Here is a 27,146-nt window from a genome sequence, read left to right as displayed (position 1 = left end):
CCTTTTTCGGCGGACGTGATGTACATTAAAACGTTTCTAATTACGCAGAATATTAACTAGACGTGAATTAACTTTAATTGACGCAGTCAGTGTCAATGGGGAGTTCGAAGCCTTTGCCATGTCAGTTCTTTAAACAAAAAACAAAAGTAATTTTCTAAAGCCCTGTAGCGCGAGCACATCGGACCCTCACCTTTCGCGCAATACCGAAATTGAGAGCATTCGACGAGCAGAAAGCTCTGTGGAATCCGTAAGCCCGCATGGTGATCGTGTTCAGTGACGACGGTGCCAAATTCGAACTTCGCGCACTACTGCTGTGCTATGCACTCTTTTTTGCTCCCTCTCTCTCTCCGGAAAAAAAAACAAGAAAAAACAAGAAAAAACAAGAAAAAAAAGATTAGAGGGTCTCTTTGATGTCTCTCGAAAGGAGAATTGCGAAAGCTAACCCTTCCTCCCTTATCATTTACCTCTGATCGGCGTTCGTTGCAGTGCTACATATAATTATAACTGGTTCACAGGAAAGTAAAGGAGCAGTATCTGTCACACTTTCTCCGGCAGGTGTCAGTTTGGACGGTACACCATCGCTCCTGTAGCGTGGCATTCCTTAGCGCGCGTTCAAGTGTGGGATTGCAGATGGCAGGAACGCTACACAAGAACACACCTCGCTGAGTATGACAGATATCGCGCACAACTCTCGCGTACGGAATTTTGTTACAAGAGCCTAAAAAGGCTTTCGCCTTAAAAATAGGGATTCGCGTAAGTTCCGCCTTCAGGTACAACCCTTATAGTGGCCTATGGTCCTCTCTATTTGCACAAAAACTCATTATTGCAAAGTCGTAAAATACCATTTTACGTGAAAGACTGCACGACACGCATAAGCTCGTACACCTTGTGTGGCCTGCAGAATGAGTATAGCGTCTCTGGTTCGCAAGCCAAAGGTCGCGAATCCTCAAACCCGAACTGCTCCACATTTTCGTTGATCCGATATTTATTTCTTTATATGTTACGCTTTTTTATACACGCGGCTACCTTTAATTCGCATCACACATACTGTTTTAATCACATTCGCTCCGCGCATGAAGTCACGTTTCACCCGAGCTTTGCGAGCGTTTGAAACTGCTACGCTATGTCATGGGCTATGATGTCATGACTCTGTCAACTAACCAGCAGCTTCAAGACAGGACGATGACGGGACAGTGCCGGATTTACTGCTGAATGGGAGCACTTAAGCAACCGCTTCAATAACAGTCACGCAGTTGACAATGACCGTTCTTTTCGCTCCACCAAGTCGCGCAGCGAAATAATGCACATAACATGGCACAATAGCGCATGTAATTGGGATTAGGACCCCTATAGTCGCTGCAACACGTGTCTGTGAATATCTCGTTTCAGTCGAGCTTCCTGCGTGTCTAATCGTCACCACCGAGATCTTAGCCAGACTTGTGCAGCATTTTCTTTCCCAGCATCGAAACGTCACGACAGCGGATGGGCGATAAATGGTCAGCAAATGACCCTTTGCGCGCTCGGGTGTGAGCAAAGTGGCGAGGGTAAAGCACTTGCCTCTACTCAGATCTGCTCTCACAGTTTCATTTGTCTGCACCTTATAGCCCATCAGCAGTCGTGACGTAGGCATGCTGGACATACGTCATGACTGCGTAGGTACGCTTGCGTAGGTTACGCTGGCCTTGTCAAGATCTCGGTGGCGGCGGTCTAATATGCTGGATTTAGGTTGCATGCGAAAAAAAAAATGCCTCATTTCCTCGCACTACAGGAGTTTTTCTTCGTTTGAAAATCTGTGATAGCATCGTATTGCTCATGGCTTTGAACTCCTCCTTGGAAACTAACCACCCAACTGAATTAGAAGCTTCCGTTAATTAGCATATGATCGCAATAGTCTTAACTAAATTACGACCGCCGCGGCTGCGTTTGTTACAGAAAAAATTAATATCTCGAATTGCCTATTCTAATTATTGCAGTTATGGCTATCTTTTATTATCACCGAAAATTATCGCTGGATATGCTTTCAAGTTTGCAGTGCATCAGCAGCGTGCGCTGCTTATATAGCGACGCAAACGCCGTGGAAAATAAACTGATGACGCAACTACTGGGCGCGAACAAACCGACAAACCGGCCATCAGCTGTGCAGCAGCCTATACCTGAATGGTAGTGCATAGTAGTTTGACGCTTTCATTGAACAGCTCAAGATGCCACTTTCTTTTTTTTATTTTTTCCTGGAGTTTTCTGTTGAAAGACCAGCTTCCACCTTCGCTGCCATCAGTACATTTCCGGTAGCCACACGAGAGTTCACTATTTTTTGTTGTTGTTTTTCACTCAAAGTCTGATATGAATCTGAACTTTTTCTGAGCCACAACAAAGATTTAGCGAACCACATTTTGGCTTGACATCTGGGTAACAACGGAGGCTGCTTAAAAGGCAAGGGGGGTTCATGATCAAACAGGCTGAGACGCGTTTGTTTGTTGACGGCCGCAATACGAAGTCCATGGTGCCGAGTTATTTGGGACTTCATTTGGAGCATTTTGTGCCTGCTTTAAGCGTTTCGCGAAATTCTGCTTTTTGTGTGCATTGCTTACACGCAGCTTGCGCAAAAGTCTCAAGAAAATTGTTTCATGTTTCGATGCACAATGGCGCGATAAATCATGGAAACATTATCATGCGCTGTATTAAGGGTGCACAGATTTAGACATAGATAGAGGGAGTGATAATAAAGGAGACAGAAGACGCTAGTGAAAAGGACGTATTTGTTTCTTAAAAGAAAACAAAATGAACGTAGCATGGACTGCATACACATATGTACTTACAGGCGCAAGCAGGTGTAAACTGGTCTACTCCAATGCGCCCGAGTTTATTCTGGCAGAAATCAAAGAACAGTGCACTCACGTCAAACCGAACTGGATACACTTACTCGCGTACACATGCCATGTCTGCCAATTAACGTTGCACAACGCGTGAAAAGGACAAGAGGAAAATCATTCTACGTTTGCATCACTCGGCGCCAGCATACGTCACGACCAGCTCACCTCACCTAGCCACCCTACCCGAAAAAGCCTAACGCGCGACGCCGCGCTGCGATAAGCAGCGACGAGACAAACTCGCATCCAGCTCGAAAGGCCTCGCGAGCGGAGAGCAGTCGCTGCGCCGAAACGTCGCGCTTCCCGCACGTGAGCAGCATCAGCGCGGCGGGCAGCAGCAGCATCCTGGATCGGCGCTCCTCTCCATCCGCATCAGCGGCATGACGCCACTCCGAGGAGGAGCGAGGAGTGACGAATGGAGAGGGGAGCCTCGCCCACCGAGGCCCCTCCCCGGCCGGCGAGGAGGAGGCCTCGGGGCGCCCGCCGCGGGCAGGACCCCGCGAGTTGTTCGCTGGCGCGCCGTCGCAGGGCGTTCCTCGGGCGACACACGCAGCAGCAGCAGCAGCCGCCGCCGCCGCCGCCACGGACCAGCGGGGCCCCCCCCGGGCCCGACAGCCGCCGCCGCTGGGAGGCCAGCGCTCCGTCACGTGACGCCTCTGACCCCAAAGGGCAGCAGCAGCGCAACCCGTTGTGGCCGCCGCGAGCAGGCGCTCGGACCCCGACGACGCACGCCATGCGCGCCTGGATTCCCATGGAGGCCGCCGCACCGTCGCACCAGGCCTCCTCGCGAGCCCTCGTAGACAACAACAGGGTGAGCACCCCCACGCCCACGCCGTGTTTGTGTGTGCGGCTCGCCGGCCGGCGAGGCGCACGTGCTGCCCTGCTCGGGGCACCGCCGTCGTCGCTCGGTTTTCTCCTGCTTGCGCCGCTGGCCGTGACATTGAAAATCGGTGCGCGCTTTGTCCCTGTCGGGGCGGAGAATGTGCGAGGAAAAAAAAGCGCGGCTGTTTCCGCAAAGGCGCGCGCCTGCGGACGCTCGCGATGGCCTGCACTTTATCCCTGCCCTGCACGCCACTTGCATCCGACGCTTGTGTTTACACGGTGAGGAGGCCGACGCTTCAGCGGCTTCAGACCGTCCCTGCAGCTGACATTCAGTTTTGTTTCGATTGTTTTTCCAGTTTCTTTTTTGTTTTTATGAAGAACGCGTACGTCTTTCTTGTTGTGTGCACGGAAGTCTTCGCTTTTTTCTTTACCATCGTGAATGACGACTAACCAACATGCGACAAAAACAAGAAAAACGCGCTTTTGATCGCAAGATAGGCTTTTTCTTTTCTCTCAGGGGAATGAAAGTCGGCAGGATAACGTGATAGCTGCGCGCGTCTGGCTAACTGCCCCGAAAAAGCGCTCCAAGGTGGCAGCATTCGTGGGAATTAAACTAGCTACCTTATTTCTCGATGTTTGATCCACTTCCTCGACAAGGTGATAGACAGCTGGCTAAAGCTTTCCTGAATGAAAATTAATCCGATAAAAGGTAGCCTCCTTGAAAAAAACTATTGAACACTCTTATGCTCGAACTAGTGAAGAAGGTTACCTATAGGTGGCAGTGGTTTATTATTAAATAATCAAAAAGAATGAAAAGAGTGTTGCCGGCCGCGGCAACTGCTATCTAAAAATCTGAAGCACCTGAGCGGCAGCCGGCGGGAAAGAAAAGGGGATAGAGAGAGGATAGCGAGGGGAAGGACAGAGGGCAAGGGATAGGAAGAAAGGACGCGTATTTTTTTACCACGGATAGTAATGGCGGAGCACGTATCCTTATGACTAAGGTAAGAGCACATCAAAGAAAGCAAAACATTGGCTTCTGGAACCTTGTTTACTTTTTCGCACATTTATATCGATGGTTGGTGAAATCAAGTTCGCCTCGTTAGTTTTATTTTGAGACTCAGTTTCATGTGAACTGTTCAGTCTCATGCAGCTTCTTTTTTTTTTTTTTTTTGTACTGTACTAAGGGAAAATAAATTGGAGAATGTTGGCGCCTTCACTATCGTTAATGACTCTTCAAACGTTTCTCTATTTCTGTCCTATATTCTTCCCGAACAGCTAAGCCGATCCGCTGCAAGCACTTCTGAGCTCCGAGCGAGGCATCATTTCGTTTTGATAACTGCATGCTTCCATTTAGACGGCAGTTTTGCACGGGAGCACTTTAGCACTGCCTGCCCATGCAGGCTTATACGTTTTTCTTTCTGCTCTTATCGTGCTTGCCAGAAGATATAACAGAGGCCGCGTAGCTCCAGCATGCCAACTTTGGGGCGTAGTAGAGGGCAACATAAGAGTGCCACCTTTTAGTAGCCGCCTTTGAAAAACCCCACGTTTTCTTTTCTATTATTATTGTTCGCTTCTTCCGCATATTCCTCGGGAGCTGTGATTCCAATGCCAAGGTTTCCTGGCCTAAGCCTTGGCATCTCCCGTTTAAATTTTGTTGTTTCCCGCAATCTGCAGCAGCGGCACCGAGACGCGCGCGTAACACCGCTCTTCGTCCAGCATCGCATCTGTGCTGTGTGTGTGTAGGGGGTGTCCTGCTCTTTATCGCGGGTCTGCCTTCTCGGCTTACGTTGAAACGCGAGACACTCGTGCGTGTGTGTGTCTCTGCGTATGTGTGCGTGCGAGCGCGTGTTCCTTCCATTCGGCCGGCGCTTCCGCTGTGTCTCTCGACGTGGTCGCAGCGGCCGAAGCTCGGAGTCACGCGTTCGCACGCACGCCTCCGCCGCGAACCCCGAGCACCCCGGAGATGACCGCAGTCGCACCACCGGCCAGCATTCGAGGCTCGTTCGCGGCGCGCTGTCATGATCGTGAGTATTTGATCTTTTTTGTTATTGTTACACTGGTACTGCGGCGCATTTCGTGCATGCATGCATTATCCCACCCGCGAATCGTAGCTGCGTGTTTTCATACCGTGATCTTGCAGGTGATGTCCCGCGTTTAGCGCCGGAAATTTGACTGTGCTCAGAAAACGGGCTCCCATCTGCTATCTTAAGTGCACCGTTTGTGTCCAAAACAACTCCTGGACGAACGAAGCGCTTCTTTTCCCTGTACGCTGTGGGGTTTACCAGTAATAACTACCGGAGATTTTTATCATACCATGTTTTATTTTTTATTATTTTTTTTTTTTCATGATAGCTTACAAGACCTTTCGAAGGTTTTAACTCCCGCGTTGTACACTAGCACTTGTGTTCCTGTACAAGTAGCTGCAATGTGAAAGAGGCGAGTCAGTTTGCACATAACAACGAATTTCAGTGTTATTTTGCACGATGAAGTTGAAAACGCTCTTGGCGTGTTATTGTCTGAGGGAAACTGTGAAAAAAAAAAAAAGAAAAAAGGAACTAGTGTACTTGTGATTTACACATGGAGAGCAATAAATAACTGGTTGAATGGTCTTAATGGGCTCCATTTCATATTGTCGTTACTTGAATGTACGTTTTATATGGTTTTAATCAGGCCACTAATCTTCAAAACAACAAGCATCTAGGTTGTCGGAATTTCTTGCTTAAGTGCTGCCCCGAGTTTTCAGTTGTGAAATACAGAACGTAGAGGACAATGAAATGCAGCAGCTGATCACATGACATGCTTTGCAGCGCACGGAACTTCTTACAAGTGGCAATTTTATCCTTCCTAAAATTGCAATTACCCGCAGACACGTTGTGGCGTTACGCGACTGGCATTGCAGGCTCAGCCTCAACCCGCTCTGGAACAGCCAGTTAGTTCTTCGCGTAGGCAAGGGAGCGAAGTATCGCGTTACAAATCACGTTTTAACAGCTTGCATGTCGCCTCCGTCACAACGCCGAAAAATGCGGCCCTATGAAAGAAACATGTGCGGTTTGTGGAAGAGAACCGTGAAGGTGATGAAGAATTGTTGTTTGGAAGATAACTGAGAAACTGCAGTATTTCGTGTTTTTCACGCGGTTAGCTGCGCGTTGCCTAAAGGACTATTAACACCAAATTTTGGCGGCGTTTTTCTTCTTGTTAAAGATACATGAGGTTACAAATTACTCAGAAGTCGTAGGCAAATGGTGATCCGTGTACAGTAGTGTCATAGGCATAATTAAAACTTATAAAACAAGAGCCCAAAATTAGGTGCCTATAGTGCTTTAATATTTTCATTGCGTTATAAGGTCTTGGTACTTTATAGTTGTCACTTGAGAGGAAGGTATAGGTAGGTAAGCCGCCGTTTCAGGCTTGCAAAATGTTGACGCTAGCATTTTAGCCCCGTTACCCTGAAAAGGCTTATTTGTAACACTAGACGCATTTCCGCGGTTTGTCAGTTTCACCTGTGCGGTGAACACTACGCTTCGAGCAGCGATTTTATCTTTCCTTTATCGCATCTGGTATGCCGCATTCAGCGTGAATATTAAACGCGCGGTAAAGGGCATTTTGTTCGTTCACGGCCCTATGGTGCACGGTAAATTGCATAAGACACATCTAGATTTCACAAGCGTGCTTCAGATATTTCATGGCTTTATGGAACCGAGGAACAGGGAATATACTGACGAATCCATTGGCGCTCGTATGAAATATTTGCGTTGTACAATGTGCAAGCGTTTCAGAAATCTGAAGGAGAGTCGCTTCGCTTCATCGTTACTACAACCAGCTGGTTGTAGTAACGTTGTTTCGCTTCGCACCGGGTTAATCGTGTTGCGTCACCAGAGCTCCAGCTCTCTCGAAAGTGCGGGTAACAATACGTATGTACATACATAGTACGTGCCCTCCAAACCTCAGGAGTTCAAGGGGTGTTACGAGGTTATAACTATGCGTTTCATTAGCGAAGCCGGTGGTCAGTATACTTTTTGAAAAATGGTGTACATCTTAAATGGCGTTTGGTTGCCCTGGAGTATGCGAGCCTTGCCATCGGCTCATATGCCAGTAACAAAGACTGATATAGTCAAGCCGTGCTACCGGACGACTTCCTTCAGAACAAATACCACCATCGATCTCCTCTTCGCACGCCAGTGTCAAGGATGACGTCACAAGTAGCGTTTCAGCCAGCAGGACCCAAGCGCCGGCTCAGAAATGAAAGGTGTCCAAACGCGCCCTAAAGCAAGCAGTATGGTCCAGAAAGTCCGCACTCCGATTTTGATGTCCCATGGGACCATGTACGAAATAGTATTTTGAGTACCTCGAAGTTACGCGTAAAACTTAAACCATGACCACGCCATTATTGTTTCGTTGGTTATAACTGTGTGGTTTTAACGCTCTTTTCTTAATCTTTACTGATTTTATACTCAGCAGTACATGAGACCTCAGGTATATTTAATCTTAGCTTTGGCGCTTTTTTTTTTTCTTTCGCGTCCATAACTTTTGTTTAGTACATACTCCTGCCCGCAGCATGCCCAAGCAGGACATGCGGGAGCACTTTACGAGATCAGTGAAAACGCCAGCGCTGAATTCTTGGTTGATCTGTTTGCTTGCGTTGTTAGACAAAGTCTGGTTTGCATGGCTTCAGATATTCGAGGCGTCTTGCTAGGAGAAGCGAGGAGTCCCCGCGTGTCAAATGGTAACGCTCATGTAACGTACGTTCCCTGCGTAGCGCCTTAGCGTGGTGTTCTCTGTGTTTTCATTGCCCGTAGGATCACTGGCACGTTAATATGCACCCCGCCGGGGTTGCGCAGTGGTTACGGCGCTCGACTACTGTTCCCAAGGATGCGGGATCGAATGCCGGCCTCGGCAGCCGCTTTTCGATGGAGACGAAAAGCAAGGCGCCCGTGTGCTGTGCGATGTCATGTGGTTGAAATTTTCCGGAGTCCTCCACTACGGCGTCTCTCATAGCCTGAGTCGCTTTGGGACGTTATAAACCCCACAAACTAAACGTTAATATAGATACGTTAAAAAGTATTCCTATTTTGGCTTTTTTTTTTCTGTAATGTAATTGTCACATTCTTCGCAAATGCATAGTTTTTCGTAAGTAGTCGCACTACAGTGTTTTGCTTCGGGACTGCTTTGTGTATTTTATCCTCGAAGCTTCGCACCCTTGAAATATATTTAAAAAAAAAAAAAAACGTATAATGACGTCTTCAATACCTTTCAACCTCTCGTGCAGACGGGTACCGAAGTTTTGCCAGTGTTGAGAATTCTTTTTGCCTTGCCAAAAGCGCCAGCGTTTGCTGCCTGCAGTACCTAGAAATGTGGCGCAACAAACACAATCACATGGGAAGAAACATTGTGTTTGTTGCGCCACATTTCTGGGTACTATGCAGCACCAACTTGCCCCTCAAGCTGTTATTTTAAGATAGCTGTCTGCAGTCTACGTGTAGAAAAGCGCCATGTGCTAAACCGGCTGGTATCTCTGAATGCCTGGTTTGCGTTCGTGCGTTATCCATTTTTCTTTCCGGTGACGTTCGCTCGGTGAGCCGTTGTGTGCCTCGTTTTCTGGCTCCTTCCTCGCCGACTTCCTGCGCATTTTTCGCAATTCTCAGGAATAGAACCTCCCAGGGAACAAGGCAACAATCTTACAAACAAGCTATCTTGTAATTTCGTTCGGCAGATCTCGGAATCCATGGACGGCGTATGTTACATACATTAATACCGCAAAGCTATATGTCGAACTCTGTATAATGTCCCTAAAGTGCTCCATTGTTCTAGCTGCGGCATGTCAACAGTGGCGAATTAAAACATCGCAAACTAGTTACGCGCCGCAGAGCACAAATCATACATAAATGTGGAGTGTAATGGGAGTACAGCAGTGTATTTAGCCAATATTAATGCCATAAGCCTACATGCTAAAACAGGACAAAGTATGCCTTCTGACGAGGCCTACACTCCCATTTCACATGTGGCGTCATCGGTGGCTGAAAAAGGCGAAATACATTCAAAAGCTAAAGCTTTGCGAACGAAAGAATGCAGTACAATGGAAAATTCAAATTAAAAACTCAGGTTAACGACTGAGAGCCACAAATCCAACCGGTAACAATAGAACTAACAGTAAAATAGCTACGCAACTTTGTAAGTAAAAACAAATAACTCTTCTCAATATAACTCCACTAATTATATAGCAATAAAAATATAAAATAGCTACATAAGTACCTATTGGCAAACAAAGTATTTTTTTTTTAACAAAATCAGTACATTAGAGTAGGAAAATCGAAGACTATGGTAAAAGAGAGAGGTATGTAAAAAGATGTCGGGATGGGGGGGGGGGGGGGGGGGGGATGCACTTATATCATATACCGAATCATATACCTTTTCAAGGTATATGATTCGACAGCATCATCGATGACTCTCGCTCGCCAATTCTCCTTGCCTATCCTTGTTCATCTGCGTGAACTTCGATGCTCGCGTAGTTTCTAATCCCTTAATTTGTTCCTTTTATCTCTCATACATACTCTTTAGTATGCTTCTAACGTTCCTGCGTGATTTACTGGTGTAGGCTTCGTGCGCTGCAGTTTGGGGAGCGTGCGTGGCGCCATCTGGTTAACGGAAGGGGCGAAAGGTGGACGTCATTCTCTTTCAGTTTGTAGTTATAGCGATGCGAGTGGCAAGGTGTTTCCGCAGAAGGCGAAAATAACCTCCGGTAATTATGAATGGCTCGACCTATACTTTGTTTACGAAGGTCATAACAGTCATAAAACACAGGCAAGCTGCCGAAGATAAAAATTTGTCGTTTTCCTTGGAAATCCTACGAAACGGAAAAGAGGGAGCGCTAGATTCAGGCAGTGTTTTTGCATATTATTTTGCATCCTCGATAGCTAAGCTCTTTTTTTGTACAAATAAAAAAGAAACAAACAATGGTTTGGACTTTTGTATATTTATTTCTGGCATCTAATAGCAGCACAGAGGATAGCGAGAAGAAATACATGGCAGCAATAGCATGAAATTACAGGGGGAGCTTTGTACGCTATTTAAAATATATGAATGCCCTTGAACATTCATGTAATTAGGGCTTTTGGAAAATAGCTAAACTAAAAATCCTCTAACTTTATTACATACTCATCAAGAAACGCTTCGTCTTTTTCCATGGTTAGAGCTATGCTTCTTTGAGAACAATGTTTAAAGCAAATCAGTATCAATCCTCGGGACATAGAGCATTATCATTACCTGCGTGTTGTAATAATGCGCTTTGCGCAATCGTAAAGGACCATTCACATAGTGGATGTGTGGTACATATATATCCAATTTCTCTGTCTGGGTCAATCAGGCACTTGTTCCTGGAACTGTAAGGACACTTAATCTCATCCAGTTTAAACGTGCTGCACGACGTTACAATGCCGTCTGCAGCTGCCTGCATTTAAGAGGCAGGCGCCTTCACACTTGCGAGTCGCAGGGTGGAAGCGTGAAGAATGCGCCGAAACCAGTCATGCTGGGAAAGCAAGGCGCGGGGCAATCCCTTTCATCCTCTATTTTAGTAACAGAGGGGTGGTAGTCAATCATTGTGCTTTTTGGACGCCTCTCCCTGAGTCATCTTGCAGTCGACCGGAAACATTCCTGAGCTTGTGTAGAAGTGGAAGTTGCCTCTTTTCGCTTCTTTTTGAAGTAATGAGAACGTGCCCTCGGGGAACGAGACCTTTTGGTTGGGAGAAGAGGCTTGTGAAGAAGCTGACACGGATTTCCGCAAGTGGTCAATTTCAGCCGCTGTACACCACATATTCAGTGCAAATTTACCTGTAACCTGTACATTTTGTTTACCTCAAGGCGAATGTCGCAGCCAACATTTTCATTTGCGCGAAGCACCAATTGCCGCTGATATCGGACGGCCCCGCTGTGGCACACAGTTGTTACCGCGCTCGACTACTGTTCCCAAGGACGCGGGATCGAATCCCGGCCTCGGCGGCCGCTTTTCGATGGAGGCGAAAAGCAAGGCGCACCCTTGTGCTGTGCGATGTTAGTGCACGTCAAAGAACCCCAGGTGGTCGAAATTTCCGGAGTTCTCTACTACGGTGTCTCTCATAGCCTGAGTTGCTTTGGGACGTTAAACCCCACAAACCAAACGAAACCTATCTTATCCGATCCCCCAGTGCCCTATCTAAGGACAGACACTGTGACGTCCCGTGCACGCTTGCTTTTTTTTTTTTTTTCGTTATTCATTTCACACCCTGGGAGACGATGCAGGGTACACACTGAAAACGTAACTCACCCGTCGAAAGGAGCGCGTGTGCGAGACAGCCAGTGTTGTGCAGAACATTATTTTTTTTTTTTTTAAGCGTACTCGTTCCGCATAGAGCAAAGTAACGCACTTAATGTAACGCGCATTGGTTGATGAAAATTCTTTTCTGGGTTGTCGCGTAGTTGTCGGAGTAGATATATACAGCCCAACTCTGGCGAAATGAGCACCGCCGTTTCTAATCCATGCATATACCTCTCTGTAAAATCCCGACAAAGTAAACTCCGTATTCCTTCGGCGAGTCAACTATATGGGGCTCTCTACATTTCACTGTGCAATGAACGACAAACTTGCAACGCCATCCTACTCTGATGCTGGCGTGTTCGCATTTTGCACCCCTAAAATTTCCGACTGCGCAAAAGCACCGTGAGGAAAGGGCAACGCGGACAGGAAGAAAGCGAGACACGCCTTTTATGCGACGCGTCAACAAGGGAGAGCTGCGAGAAAACTGCCGCTTTTAGCGAATTCCGATGACGTGAAGGAAGTGAAACGTCCTGACGCCGACCGCGACTTTGCGAGACGCGCTGCGAGGCTCCGACCTTTGCGCGAGTCTTTCGCTCGGCACGGGATACAGAGCAAATAAATGCATCCGCGGATGACACTGTAAATAGCGCTTCATTCAGCTTGCCGAATTACGTCGAGGATGCAGGAACGTGAAGCATATGCATATTTCACAGAAGGTCTTCGCTTGCGATCGGAAAACGCGACATTTGCAGTCGAATTAATGTCCGCCACAAGCACCCTAAACAACGGCTAGTGAACAGGTTTCCCAAAGGTTTCCTTCTGTCCTCGGCTTTGAGGTATTTCGGAGCTGGATAATTTGGCGGTGACAGCTTTTGATTCGTGATGAAGGCTGTTGGGGTATACCAACGTCCTAAAATAGAATACTAATCGAATATTACACACTTTGTATATTCGATTCGAAAGCTCAGTTGCTTAAATAATTCGAATATCTGAAAATGCATTCACAAACGTCAAGTTCCCGGATAGAACACCTGCTACTTTACATCTTAGACTATTTCCTTTGTTTTGTTTTTGTTTTTTTCTGTTTGACTACTTGTATATTTTAAGCTGCTTTGCTTGGGACGAATAAGGGCGTATCATCATCATGGTTCTGCTGGAACTTGACATATCCTTCATACTGTATCGCTTTGCCAGGCCGTTTCTTGTTGCGATAAGGACAAATCCTGTTTTCGTAAACGACATTATATTTGACAATATTGCTATAATAGCAGCAACGATCACTTCACCTTTTACGTCTTGATGCTCCATTTTACATGTAATCAGAGTCACATGCTCGCGCATATGAAAATAAGCTTTAGCTTGTGTATAAATGCATCTGCGAAAGTATTATTGCAAGATGTCAGCGTTTTATTCATTAAAATAAAAAATTATCTTCGCACTTTCATTCTGGGTTTAACTTCCGGCATGTAGTATTTACTTCACTCGACACTTATTAGGATCATAATGCACCGATGTAGTGCCTACAAATTCTTAGAATATATTTTACCTCCTGTGAACTTTATTTTAAAATTGGCTAACTTATTTCGGGTCAGTGCTTTATTTTCTCCCCTGTCAAAGTAAAGTTAGGATGGCCCAGGTGACCAATCACAGCAGGGCCAGAGCTCCAGTTCGTGTCGCTGCGATCCAAGGGCACGCCGATATCCAGAGTGTCAGGCCGTTCCCACTTTTTAAAAGTGAGGAGAGTTCGGCAGGCTGTGACTCTCCCTCTCTTTTTAGACCCAAGACATGCTTAAACGCTAAAAAGGAAGGCTACGTGCCGAAAGAAGCGCGACTGGCCAACGCGCGCATCCGCACGGTGGCACTACAAGGATGGGGAAGAAGCGTTGCGTTTGGCAGAAGTTTCCCCGCGTCTCTCGTAGCCTATCTTCATTTCTCCCGTCGTCCGCTTGCCTTATGGTCATATTTCCAACTATCTCCACTTCTTCATGCTGATCTTTTTATTTGCCTTCTCGAAAAAAAAAAAAGAGAGAGAGAGAGAGATAGATGCTGACATCTAGTTTTCTCAAAGTACGCTTTGCAGTCTTATTTCGCCCATGACTGCCGGTGAAGCGCTGAGTATCGCTTGTCACTCAGAGCCAAGTTAAACCTCTCCATTTAACCGCATGTACAGTCAGTGCACGTGGGTACCGTAGCGCAGTACACCTTTACCTTTCTGCGTTGTGCTGCTTCGCTCCTTTGTTTCCCCTGTCTATCCCACCAGCATGACCCCCCCCCCCCCCTCTCCGCGTCGCCGCTTGTCCTTGCAAAGCAGCTTTACCCGGAAAGGGACGCGGCGAGAGCTTAGCCCCACCAGCGTCTTAGTGCTGCCGATTTTCCCCGGTCCTGGGACGGCAGCTGAGGTGTCATCGACACGTGTTCGTTGAACCTGGTTCACTGGAACCTGCACCAGGCCGTTCCGAGCGTCCAGGGGTCAGCGAACGGGGCCCAGGTGACGCACGAGGCATTTCGGAGTGCGCAGCTAATCGCCGCCGTCCGCGAATTCCTAGCTGACCCTCGCCAGTTGCCCTCGTGAGGCACGCTGAATTCGGTGGCCGCACGGCTACGACGCTCCTGGCAAGCACGAGCATGTGAGTAGGATGCATTGCTCTGGTTCCAGAAGTTCACCACCGGTGCTGCACCTAGATTAAGCACCGCATAACAGGCTGCATCGTAATAGCGAAGAGATTTTTTTGTTGCGTATAAAATGTAATTCCCATGAGTTGTGTTTCCCCTTCAGGTAAATAAATAGTCAACCTTTCTATCGTGCCATCAAGTAATGTGAATGTTTGCCAGTCTGAACTATTAATCCATCAAGAAACCCCGATTTCATCATCATAAGTGTTTCCTCACCTGGCCGCCTGAAGGGGAAACTCAACTCCATGCTTTCGCCCATGCGCTGTCATGACCTTGACGTGCCGTGGACTAGCCCTGGTCGACCACATCGCTCTTTCATGTAGGCACAGGCGTCAGGCTTTCCAGGATGCGAAGCGAGCAGCAAGAGGAAAAAAAAATACAAACGTTGAAGCTGTTTCTGAAATCCTCCTGCATCTGATTATGATTGTTAAATCTAAGCCGGGTATAAAATGTAAAGAGGAAGAAAGGGGGGGGGGGGGGGGGAGCAGAAGCCTCGGAAAGGAAAACAGTCTGCAGGCAGCGGTCGCTTTACCAGAAAACGGCCAGCCAAGCAAAGCTCTGGCGGTAAGGCAAGAACCGCCGCCTTGCCACCAAACGCTTTCGCTTCTTTCGTGCATCGGCTGGCAGCCGCTGACTTGGTTTCCTGAGCGAGCCGCCTCGCGCGTGCTTGGCCAGCGCGCTGTTTTAAATTAGAACCGCGTAGTTAAGGGTTCGCCGCCAGACGCTGCGCAAAGTGTGCAGAAAGTAGGGCGAAAAAATAAACAAGAAGCGGAGTTATACGCGCCGTATTCTTTTCGTGAAGGAAAGCGAAGAGCGAAGCGATGGTTTGTTTCTTTTTTCTTTTTTCTGCAAAGAAAGAAAGCAATGACGCGGGAGCACTGCGAAATAAATTGCTCTAGCCGCACGCGGCTGGAAAAAAATGCCCTCTGTAGTTGAGTCGTGGTTAAAAAAACAAAAAACAAATCTGCTCGTTCACTCGTTTTTATTTTACAATACCAATGTACTGTGAAATGCAAAATGTCCTGCTACGCTGTAGAACTGAACACCCAAGCGATAAAATTTCCCTTGGAAAAGAGAGAGATAGGGGGGGGGGGGGGGGGGGGGGGCTATTACAGCCAATGGAATGGAGTCTTGATCAATGGCCATTTTTAAAGTTACAGCGTTAAGACCCCCGGTCTCTATAAATTCCGGTGCCGCCTTTGTCGGCGAAAAATCACAGGCGTGCCTCTGACAGGAGGTCAGGCGACATACTGTCGAACACTGATTGGTCGGTAGTTTGAGTGACGCAGCGAAATCACATGACATGGTCGAGTTGGCAGGAACATTTAGCTGCTTTCAAGTGTTTGGGTGAGACTCAAATCGAACCCGAGACCCTTTGATCCTGAGTCAGACACGGTACCCCTAGACCTCGCACGCCCGATCGCACGGTTTTACCAAAGTGGGGCTTTATATCTATGCCTTCGCTGACGATACGCTTGACTGTATTGTGTGTGTGGTTTTTCTGTTTGGGATGGCACAAGTTTTTACACTTAGGTTTCACAACTTATTTTATTTAACCCGTTTTATCGAGGAATGTAACGTACTGCAGCAATCGGAACCAGTTTGCCCGTCACGAACCATTCATTGTGAGAACATGAGCCATACGGCCAGCCAAGTCTGGCAGACTGGTATTTCCCCTCCCACTTTTCGGCAAAAAATTATTTTGCAGTGGCGGGGTGGGCTGACATTCAGAAATAAGTTTTGTGTTACCGGTTTCAAGTCAGAGTAAAATAGCGTGAATTATCTATCAATCCATCTGCGCGCCGGGCACTTGATCAGTTTAGGCTCCGCCGCGAACCAAACCGCACTTTCTTGCTTGACGCTATTTGTGCGGCGACCACTCGGGCCTCTGCGTGGGCTTGGAAGATACTAAGCGCTACGCATAGTATAGTTCGTCACTAACTTGGTCTTTCACGAACTATGTTTGAGAGAAGAACGCGCAAAGTGACTCGTCCACCATTTTAGCTAAGAACGCCAGGCAAAAAGGCTGGATGATGACGATTATGCTTGGCGCATGCGCACAGCGCTGCTGGAAAAATGTGCATTGTCATGGTTGCGGTTCTGATGTCAGAATCGCAGGTTATGACAGCTGTTCTGCATGTCCGTAGATTGCAGCGTCACCCGCGATCAGAAAGGGAAAAAAAAGTCAGGAAGCAGGAAGAAATTACTGCGGGCGACCGAACGGCAACCTGGAACGTTTGCTGCATGGTCGCCTGCGCGCGTACATTCTTCTCGATTCCTGGACGAAATGCGAAATCATACAAATGCGCTGGTGCCGAAGTGTGTGTAAACTGAGCTGTGCACAATCAGAAACTCCTCTCTTCTAAATGCCTACGGTACAGGTTTCACTACCAGAGATTTATTCTCGAATACCACTGCTAAAGCAAAACGCAGCTGCTTTGTCTGCTGATGCGAATGCGAATCGTTTTGTTGCGAGCTATTTTCACCCCCGCGAGTAGTTCGCATTGCAGAAGCAGTAGGGAAACCTGGTGAGTCATAAAAGAGGGAAATTCGCGGTACTTTCTTAGAAGCCAAGCGGTTTCTCAGCCAATAGGAAAATAGTTTTTCCAGCAACGTGCATAATGGCTCTATTATAAGAACTGACAGGCTCGTAAAATACGATACTGCACGGCGTGATATTTACATCTCTCTCGAGGGCGCCTGCAAGTGCTTTTGGTGAGGAAGGACGCGAGTACCTAATTTCCCATTTCTGGAAATCTGTCAGCTTCTCCACAAAGCTTGTTTTCCTTGTGTGTCAAGGTATGTCCACAGATAACTCACGCGTCTCTGCACATGCTAGGCGAGAACAGCACTGCACTCAAGTACTGTTTGGAAAATAAACACACAGCGCTACTATAGGAACGAATTTCCGCACAAATTCTCGGTAACCCATCCTGTCAGTTGTACTTCGCGCGGCGGCCGCAAGAGGGGTGCGCTACTGGAAAAAGGTCCATTGAAATGGCCCGTGTTACTGGAGTATTGCAGGTTTTGTGCCAGAATTTGCCATCTGCTACATGCTGCCGGTATCACACTCAGAAGCCATCTGGTCAAAATCCAAACGGGTTTTCATCTTCTTTAGTTGATCCAACCAACTAGCGCGGAACTCGGAATCAATGCAAAAACAATTCTTCCGCCTGGAGGCGTCGACACTACCGAGAATCGATCTGTGCTGGAAGGTGCAGAGCATCATTCACGCACTTCACTACTACGTGTTTAGACCGCCAAGCGATAACCTTCTGACGGTTTCTGTGTTCCCCTTTTTTTTCGCGCGCTAAACCACGCGCTAATAGACGAAGACGATGATGTTGATGTAAAACATTGACATCAACGGGTGGAAGCTTGTCCTCTCCGGGACACACACATAGAAGGCATGTGCATCTTCAACTCTTGCGGCAGTGCGGACATACCGTGCGCGTCATCTCTTGACAGCACCCACGTTACGCTGGAAGGGGCATCACGTGTGGAGCTGTCGCAGCTTCGGTGAGATTTGTCTGCCTCAAAAAAGGCTCAACGGCCAGCGTTCTCCAGCTGTCCATTCGGAGCTTGTATTGCCGCAGCACTGAAGCTGCTGCCCCAGTAGCCATGGCTGAAGGGTCACCGGCCTTCCGGATCCCAGTAAAAAGAGAATTTTTGTGTGCCAGGAGCGGAGTTTTGGAGAACGCGATATCGATGCAGTAGAAATTAAATGCGGCCATTCGGTTCAGGTTGGTGCCCGAGAATGCGGTGCTGCCGATAATGTGGATATGTCTTTAGGTTAGGCGAGTAAGGTAGTGAGTCCGATACTAGGTCTGGGAGGACGGAGTACACGCATGAGTGTTTCAGCGGACTCCTTCGGCGTTGACTGTTACTTAAATTGTTTAACAACGAAATGCTTGCTGCGCACACGGTAGTGCAAACTCGCATTCTTTTTTTTTTTTTTTATCATTCTTAGCGGCATCCTTTGTGGGGTATCATCATTCTAGAAGCTTTCCATCTTTCGTATCGACATCTGAGCCTGCACAGAGCCGGCTGCAGACGGGCTGCAGCCCCGCTTGGCGCCACCCCTGCCACTGTGAATGTACAGGAGTCATCCAATATACTTCAACACTAAAACTCAGCTACGCTATATCTCTACTAATAAACCACTCTGACAGAAGCATAATAACCTCCCTCTGTTACGAAGACATGATCAGCAGTGCAATGCAGGAACTCGCTGACTGGAAAAACAGACTAGACCTGTGCCCTTTTTGAATGCAGAAATTGTTTCAGTACCCCCTTCTACCTCAGTAAGAGGAGTCACGTGATTTCCCGGCGGACGGTCGACACACGCCGATTTTAACGAAGCTGCGGGCAGCGCACCACAACGCAAGGCTAGAGCGGCTGCCGGATCACTTCTCGGGCATCCACCTGATGATGATGCCTTGGGACTATTCCATTTGTAACAGGCGGATACGAAGTACATATCCTAGCTGGTTAAGTGGATCTATGGTTAGGTGGTATGTGCCCGAAAAGGATGCTGTCTTGAAAAGGGCTGGGGGCTTTACTTTTAGTGGAAAGGCGCTTTTCCCTCCGCCTTTGGATTCGTACCTGCCTCACGGCACCCGTGAAGCCCAAAAGGTGTGGAAAGGTGAAGAGAATGGTTCACCTTACCTTACACAGATTCAGAGCTCAAGTGGTGCCTTAAATTCTCCTCTACTTACCTAAAAACAAACCCTGCTGCAAATACGCTCTTGCTCTCCTTCCGTCACCCTTTTCGGCGTCTACTCCCAAACTGCGGATGCGGGACGCGTGCAGAGAAACGTTTAGCATCGCACACAGTGCCTGCACCGCGTTCGTCACCGCCATCTACGCATGCGCATTGACGGCTGGCGGCCACAATAAGTAGTGCATGCTATGCTAAAACTCTAATATAGCAGGAGTGAGAGGCGTCACGTATGCGGGCTCGTCACACCGTGTCATCGGTTCGGGCGCAGCAGAGGAAAGCTGCACCGACGATCTTGGCAACAAAAAAGGCCGCTGCAAACTGCTCGCCGCCGAGTTGGGCTTAATTCTCCGCGCTGGGGTTGCTGTCGGCCGGGTTTCGACATGGGGCCACGCTACGCACACACAAACTGTGTCGCCGCTGCTCGTCTATAAACACGCGAGAGGCGGCGCGGGCACTGGCTAGAGGTGGATGATTTTATGCCGCGAGCTCTGTTTGCGCGAGTGATTGTGTGAATCACGACCGCCGCTGAGTCACTGATTCAATCCGCGCTCGGATCCCGTCATTTATTCGGCTTTGGCGACCCCGCCGCCTCACGACCGAGCCTGTTCTGCATGCAAAACCGATTGGGCAGAAATTACGAGCCGGCACGGCCGCTGCCGCATGCATATATCGCCGTCCAAGATTTTTCTTGCGGATATGCGGGGCGGCCTGCATATATTTACCGAGACGCACAAAAGGTGTTCCTCGCAGCGAGGAATATAAAATCACGTCGTGCGCCGTCGCGCTGAGTGAAGAAGAAACCCCATTGGCGCATTTGAATGTAGTCATTCAGTTAGCGCTTCGATGTATGCATTTATGTATGCGCCCGCGTTTGACGAAAAGTCGACGGCCCCAAAGCGTATAGTACATTGCGCTACGTGACCGAACGCAGCCGATCTGTGTCGTGGTTGGCGAGTTGGAGCACTGCCTGATTATTTCTCTTGCTTCCATTGTTTCTTTCACGCACCGACGTGGTGCGCGCCCCAAGGCGAACCCCAGGATCCGCGCTGCTTCGCTTTGAGCATCGGCGTCGTGTCCCGCCGTACTATCTTCAGGTTTCTCTTTCACTATTTTTTGTTCGTGTGAATCGTTAGTAAAAACTGCAGGCAAACTATAGCCTACTGTGGCGAGGAGGCTTATAAAGCGAACGCCGCTCGTCGTGAGCACAGCCGCGCTAAGTGCGGGAAGCGTTGGGACGGACTAGAAATATGTGCGGAGTTTAGCGTGCGGGATGTCCCTTCCCTTCTAACCGTTAGCGGATGTCAGCTGGCTGCAAAGTCCTCGGCGAACTCGGCCAGGATCCTGGCAGAAATTTCGCCCGAGTGTTTGTAAATGCGGCAGCTAGAACGCGCCGCGTCGCGTCGCCGTCGGTGTGTGAAATACATGTCAACGTCGACTATGTCCAGCGGCACGCTATGCCCAAGGCGAAGAGCCTAATATAGATTCGCTCGCCCCTCTCTTCCGGCTGCCATCTCTGCAGCTCATCGCTTTCCGAGCCCTTTATTCCATCTTGACGCGAGAAGAGAGGACGACGCACAAAGGCGCTCCTTGTCCGGCGGGGCTCTTTTGACCGCCTCTGTGCTCCCGTCAGCGCTTCCCCTTTTCTCCGTGTCTTTGTTTTGTGGAAAAGAAAAATCGAGTGGACTTCTGATTTTGCACGCCAAGCAGACCCAAGCGTTGCTCGAACGTAGCGTCTCTCTTGGCTTTCGCGCGCAGCGGTACGCATAGCGCGAGTGATTTCAGCGCATGTCGATTTGTGAAGAGTAAATTTGAGAAATCTGGGCACCTTCACCGCACATAAACAACGTCGGCCATTATCATCTCGCATTTCCAAGCCGGTTGGAGTTTTTATACTTTGCTGGGTGCCGCCCCAAACAAGCATTGCTTTTCGTATTTGCAAACGCTACAATTACTGCGTCGCATCTTTCTCGCGTCTGGCATGTTGTGACTACGTGATTTATAAAACATCAGACGCTAAAAGTTTTGCGTATTGTGCACATGAGATCTGAGCCTTGAACGTGGTGGTCATTATGGGGTTTTAGAACCTAGAGGAACGTTGGCGGAACAGCTTCCTCCGTCTCGCCCTCAAATCCTCGCGTGCAGTGAATTCCCGACTTTAGATCCGATAAGCTGCTCAGTGGCGGTCATTTGGGGAGGAAGGCTTCGGAACACTAATGTGGGGTCCAAGTGCGCTGCAGGCAAGTGGCGGACAATTAGAATGACTGATGTTGCTTTAGATACACCAGTGCCTATGCCTAAATACTGCTCAAGAATGCTGTTTGTTTGTTTGTTTGTTTGTTTGTAGTCGCTCAAAGAATGGGCAGAACGGTGAAACAGTGCTGTGACTGGTGCACTATATGACTCTTTGTTAGCCGCTTCGCCGCAACGTAATTTGATTCAGTGGAAAAGACAGCAGTGATGGAGGTACTGAGCAGCCAGACCGCCGGAGACGAACGTAAAGCTTTTGCAGAATTACAGAATGGTAACGACAAACGATAGAGCGGCAATAAATGTTTACGGAGGTATTCGGTGCGTTGTCCTAAGTTGGGAATAGTTAGGGATAGGAAACAGTGGAGAAATCCTCAATAAGTGGCAAGATTCCCAGCAATCGTCGAAATGTGCATCCAAGCTTCAGTTTTTCCGATGGTTGCCCTGCTAGTTTAACTCAGACGAGGAATTGCAGCGCACGGTCCGAGAATGACAGTCTGTACGCGCAAAGCACGTTAGTACGGCCAAAAATGATTTTGCGATTTTTAAGACAACAATATTTGTTCGACTGCTTGGAAACAAGACATTGCGATAGGCACCCAGTTGATGCTCAATGGAAAATGCAGTCCATCAGAGAAATATAGCAAGAAAAAAAAAGAATGACATTGTGTTTGTCAAGCACTGTCAGGTAATAAAGAGCTGGTTACCAGTATCTCAACTGGAATGAAAAAAAAAAAAAAAAGCTGTCCCAGCTAAATGTAACCAGGATTAAGAAAAGATGTGTTCTAACCAACTGAAACCACCTGAAGGCTGTTGAGTCACGTGGCCTAGTATGAAGTATTTTTTTGGTTATCCAAACTTTATTCGATAATGGCCGCATTTGGGCGAGTTAGTTAGCCATATTTTTTGTAGAGAAGGAAAAAAAAAGGCCAAAAGCAACAGCGGACAACACGGTTTTCCTTCAGTCTGAAGTTCTAGTTTTGCATGCGCATTTAACTTCAAAAGCATAAAATTTTGCTACTCGCATGAAATAAAATCAGGTGGAAGTAACCGCTCGTTTGTCTGTGTTGCAGTTGTATGATTTTTTTTCTTTTTTTTTTTTTGCTCTTTCACGATCAACCAAACTATATGATTTATGTAAAAATAATGAGCTAACTCTTTAATTATTGACTTGATGAATGAAGTGTCAATACGAACAGCTGTAGATAGTCTTGAAAAACAGCTGACTGAAATGTTTGCACCAAGCTACTATTTACGTAAAGCCGCTTTTTGCCCGTCTTAAAAGATAATTCGCGCAGGAAGCAAAAAAAAAAAAAAAAACTCTTCCACATGACAGCGGTGCCACTTCAGCGTGCAGTGCTCTCCCAGCTGAACATCTGTGTGCCCAATGGGCGAGAGATTTGAGCTAGCAGCTGATCACGTGGCAACTTTCCTTGAAGGCCAATTAATAAAGATAGGTAAATCGGCCCTGATGGAAATATTGCAGCTAGCAATTTCTCGAGACGACCTACTACTTCCGTACTCGCACTATTTTCGTCATGCTAATAATTAAAAATGTCGATAATTATTCTTTATAATTAATCAACCTTGCCGAACGAAAATAAAGTACCGCTAACTATAGGCCAGGCGACTCTAGATAGCTCTCAGTTTGCTTGACAGGGCTGGGACGCTCCGTGTTTTTCAAAAGCTAGGTTACATTAGCTGCGAGCCTGGGGCACCTGATATAATAGGTGCATAAGAAATAATAATAGGTGACAAGTGCTCCCATATATAGCTCAAGAACTTAGAGTTTGCGCAAAAAGGCTTGGACTGACAGTATGTTCAGTCCTTCGGCCTATGGAAACAAAAGGAGTGACGTCAATCGGCAAGAAAAGCGCAGAATTAAATTGGACGGAAATCAAAGAGATGAACATGGGCGGGAAGATCTGTGGGGACAGCGTCAATGAGAGATGCCTTTGTCTTCTGTGTAGAGTAGGCCGACCGGTGGTGACGATGAACCACTGCACGTGTATCGTTCGCCTCGCCTCAATTCCTGATGAGCTGCGTTAGAGCGATGTTTTGTTTGTTTGTTTGTTTGTTTCTTTCTTTCTTTCTTTCTTTCTTTCATGCACGATCTGCCCATCGTTTACTGAGCGTATACGTAGAAAGTACTCGGGGAGCCTGGGGGCATCGCAAATTCCCGCCTCTGAGGTTGTGGTCCCATTTGGCGTATGATGCGATTCGACACAAACCTTGCGTTTTTCATGATAGGAAATTGATGCAAAGAACGCAGTGGACGCCGGTTAGACGCCAGTGGTCGCGAAAAGTACTAATGAGGTATACTGTTGTCAGGGTGTCAGTCTCGAATCGCTGCATATATTGTCAATTTCTGCTTTACTGCTAAAAGTGCCGTCTAGCGCGGTTACAATTTCTGGACATTTTTCGCGCAGTATTTATCCTGGTGCTATGAACGCAACTTACTCAACAAAACAGGCTGCCAGAGAAGAAATTCACGAAGTGAGCTCGATTTCGAGGAATAATTTTGCGCTTCAGACGTCGTGATATGTGAGATTTACTGGGAAACGAAGCGAACAGTGTGTGCACGAAATTAGGAAACCAGTTACCACATGTCTCTGTAAATCGATTCTCTGACCTTCATCCTTCTGGCCTCACGGCAAAAGAAAAATAAGATAATCCGTAGATGTCAAAATACTCCCCAAGTACAGGTTCGGAGAAATACGAGCGGAATATGCTATTGCTCATTTACCTTTTTTTGACGCCCTGCCCAATGGAAACTGGACCCCGCCGTGGTAGCGCAGTGGTTATAGGGCACTCCACTGCTGTGTCCAAGGATACGGGATTGAATCCCGGCCGCAGCGTCCGTTTTTTGATGGAGGCGAAAGCAAAGCAATGCGCCCTTGTGCTGTCAATACGCGTTAAAGAGCACCAGGAGGTCGATATTTCCGGAGCCATCCACTACTGCGTCGCTCATAGCCTGAGTCGCTTTGGGACGTTAAGCCCCGTAAACCAAACCAATGGAAAGTGGCAGCTCTGGCATATGTGCATGCTGACAGTACACGCTGTGCACGTTATACGGACAAATTATGCCTATATCCGGTACCGAATACCGAATAACTTGGAACCGAATAACGTGCTTCGTTTACTCATGTGTGCACCTACAGTGTCAGATGATGGACCGGCAACTTCCCGCATGTAACTCGAAACAGGCTCTAGTATACGTGGGAATGCAGGATGCTGGCATCGATGCCTCGAAGACGCTGTCAGTGGCGGGCTCTGCGCGTATTTGTCAGCTCATGGCTTTTCCAAGCTCTTTGTATTTCGCTCGTATTGTAACCGAGTGCTACAGTCCGTCCATTTGCTTCTCAGCTGTGCGTAGCAGTCGGAGTTAACGCCAGTGCAGGAGCTGCGCTTAATGAGGATCGCGCGCGGACGAAGACGACTCCGTGGCACGACCACGTGTAGCGCGGCGCGCCATGGGTTCCTGGGCGCCACGGGTTCCCTAGCGAGGCGCGCAGAGCCTCGATCGGCGCTGCCCGTGAGCGGCCGCGTGCACGGTGTCCGCTCGCCTCACTGCTGCCGCCGGGGTTTGGGCTCCCCGCGGCGAGGCCTCCGTGCTTCTAATTTTAAACGGCGCGCCGTGCCGCCCCAAAGATGTCGGTGCGGTGGGACCGCGCGTGGCGCCCGCGTCTATTTCGGGCAGCGGGACGCGCCCACCGGGGCACTTCGCCGAAATCAAAGGCGCCTCTCCGATCGCTAGACTCGAGGCCGCACCGCGCTATGGGCCATGGGGGGGAGGAGGGGGGGGGGAGGGGGATAAAACACTGTCGCCATCGAGCGCGTGCGTGAACTTGGACACCCGGCGTTTGTGCGCTTGTGGGTAGCTCGCTCATCGCCGACCGGCGGCCGAATGCGCGCGCCCCAGTGCTGATCCCCAAAGGAGCCGCGCGACCACGCTCGGCGTTTGACACCGCTGGAAAAGAGCGAAACAGAGCTAGAAGGGCTTCCCTCTTCTGCGACGACGTTTTCAGTCCAGATGAGAGCTCGCGCCTGAACTGAGCGCTTTCTCACGCGCTGACGCGATTTGAGCCTCGGCGACGTGTCCAGGCTGTGTTCTAGCAGGCGCTTGCTGATACTGATGTAATACATACTGTACTTGCAAAGCTGGCGTAAGCCGGCTACCACCTAGCCACCTCGAATGGATCACGCACGTGGAGGGCCACGTTACGCCAAAGCGCACTTCCATCCATTTTGCCTTTTTGAATGACTGTGCTGCAATGCCTACTTCTACCCCACATATGTGTATGATAGAACAGCGAAGTACCTTTTCTCTTATTGACTTCGCGCATAGTTGACAGCTGCGGTGCCAACAATTACGTGACAATTCACTTGTGTCTAAGCATGAAGCTTCATTTCCCGCCGAGCTTCCTTGCATTACGCTCAGGGCGACCTGAATATTATTTGCACCACATGGGTGCGTTGTATACCTATGGCCAATAATATAGAATATTGGAGCACGTGTCGTGACGCTGGGGCTACGTCGACCCGGCCTTCACTTGGTAGCGTGCAGAGACTCGGGGTTGAAGTAGGATTGAATCTTCGAAGTTGGTGAAATATGTACAAGCAGGTTTAATGGCACTTTGAGAAACTTATTTACAAGATTATTTACACGAAAAAGAAGGGTACATCAGCAAAATGGCAAGCGTTAAGAGTTCATAGCGAGAAGCGACTGGATGAGCCGTTTACCCAGGGCCCAGAGCGACATTTCGTGCTCTGCAGCGTCCTTAAAACCCCCTATGTCCAGCCCCTCTCTGAAGATGCTGACCAACCAAATCCAGGGCACGCCCCTCAGATATCGGCATCCAATCGAACACATCACTGCACTGATGGTCTGAAGCACTGACTGGTCCGGCATTAATTCGTTGGGCGTGATCACTTGTTGGCGGGAAAATCTTGGGAACGGCGAGGAGAGGAGGTACATTTCTATTCTTCAGCAAAGAAACCACAGGCTGGTTCTGACAAGTGGGTTTACTTCTCAGAAACCCAAGTGCACGTGGGCGCCGCATTCGCTCCCAGCATTGTCCGTTTTCGACAATTGCAAATCTTTCCTGCATTCCTGGGAAATCACTTAATGGCTGTATGCGTCATGCTCCTTTCTTGTCCTACACGTCAGCGGACGTGTCACTCTGTCGTCTCCTTTGTCCAGTAGGCATTCCTTACTGGACGATAGGGCTTCTCGACTGGAAGGGTGAACAAAAGAAAGAAAGCACTTCCTGCATTTCCCGCAGGGGGACGTTTCTTTGTGTTTTTCCAGACGTTCTCTTGACAGGGTCAATTTGGCATTTGCAGGGTGTCCACAAAGCAAAACAGGCTTACAAAACAGGATTCCTGGAAACAGGCTCACTTAGAGCCATTGGACCATCACCACATATCCACAACACTTATCCATGCCCACAGGCGAACAATAGAGCGCGCAAGTGCGGGTAATGCACGGTCGTAACAGCCTCCTCCCCCGCCAGAAGAGTCTCGG

The 27,146-nt window shown here is 48.3% G+C and overlaps 1 protein-coding gene across 3 annotated transcripts in view; it reads left to right on the top strand.

The window, feature by feature from the left end:
- Positions 1–3,376: 3,376 nt before the first annotated feature.
- Tet (Ten-Eleven Translocation (TET) family protein) overlaps positions 3,377–27,146 on the top strand; it is a 213,772-nt gene continuing 190,002 nt past the window's right edge. For 2 of the 3 annotated variants that reach the window (XM_084588461.1, XM_084588457.1), the window contains exon 1: positions 5,557–5,713. In XM_084588461.1, the coding sequence (XP_084444587.1) occupies positions 5,653–5,713 (61 nt within the window). In that variant the 5' untranslated portion in view covers positions 5,557–5,652. Of the gene's footprint in view, positions 3,679–5,556; positions 5,714–27,146 lie in introns of those variants that run through there. The other variant, XM_084588460.1, reaches the window with a different exon arrangement.

Source organism: Amblyomma maculatum, chromosome 1 (genome assembly GCF_055883805.1).
Source record: "Amblyomma maculatum isolate TAMU_Amacu chromosome 1, ASM5588380v1, whole genome shotgun sequence".
Taxonomy (NCBI): Eukaryota; Metazoa; Arthropoda; class Arachnida; order Ixodida; family Ixodidae; genus Amblyomma; species Amblyomma maculatum.
The sequence above is the reverse complement of the archived record's forward strand: the minus strand, read 5'-3'. Positions and strand labels throughout refer to the sequence as shown.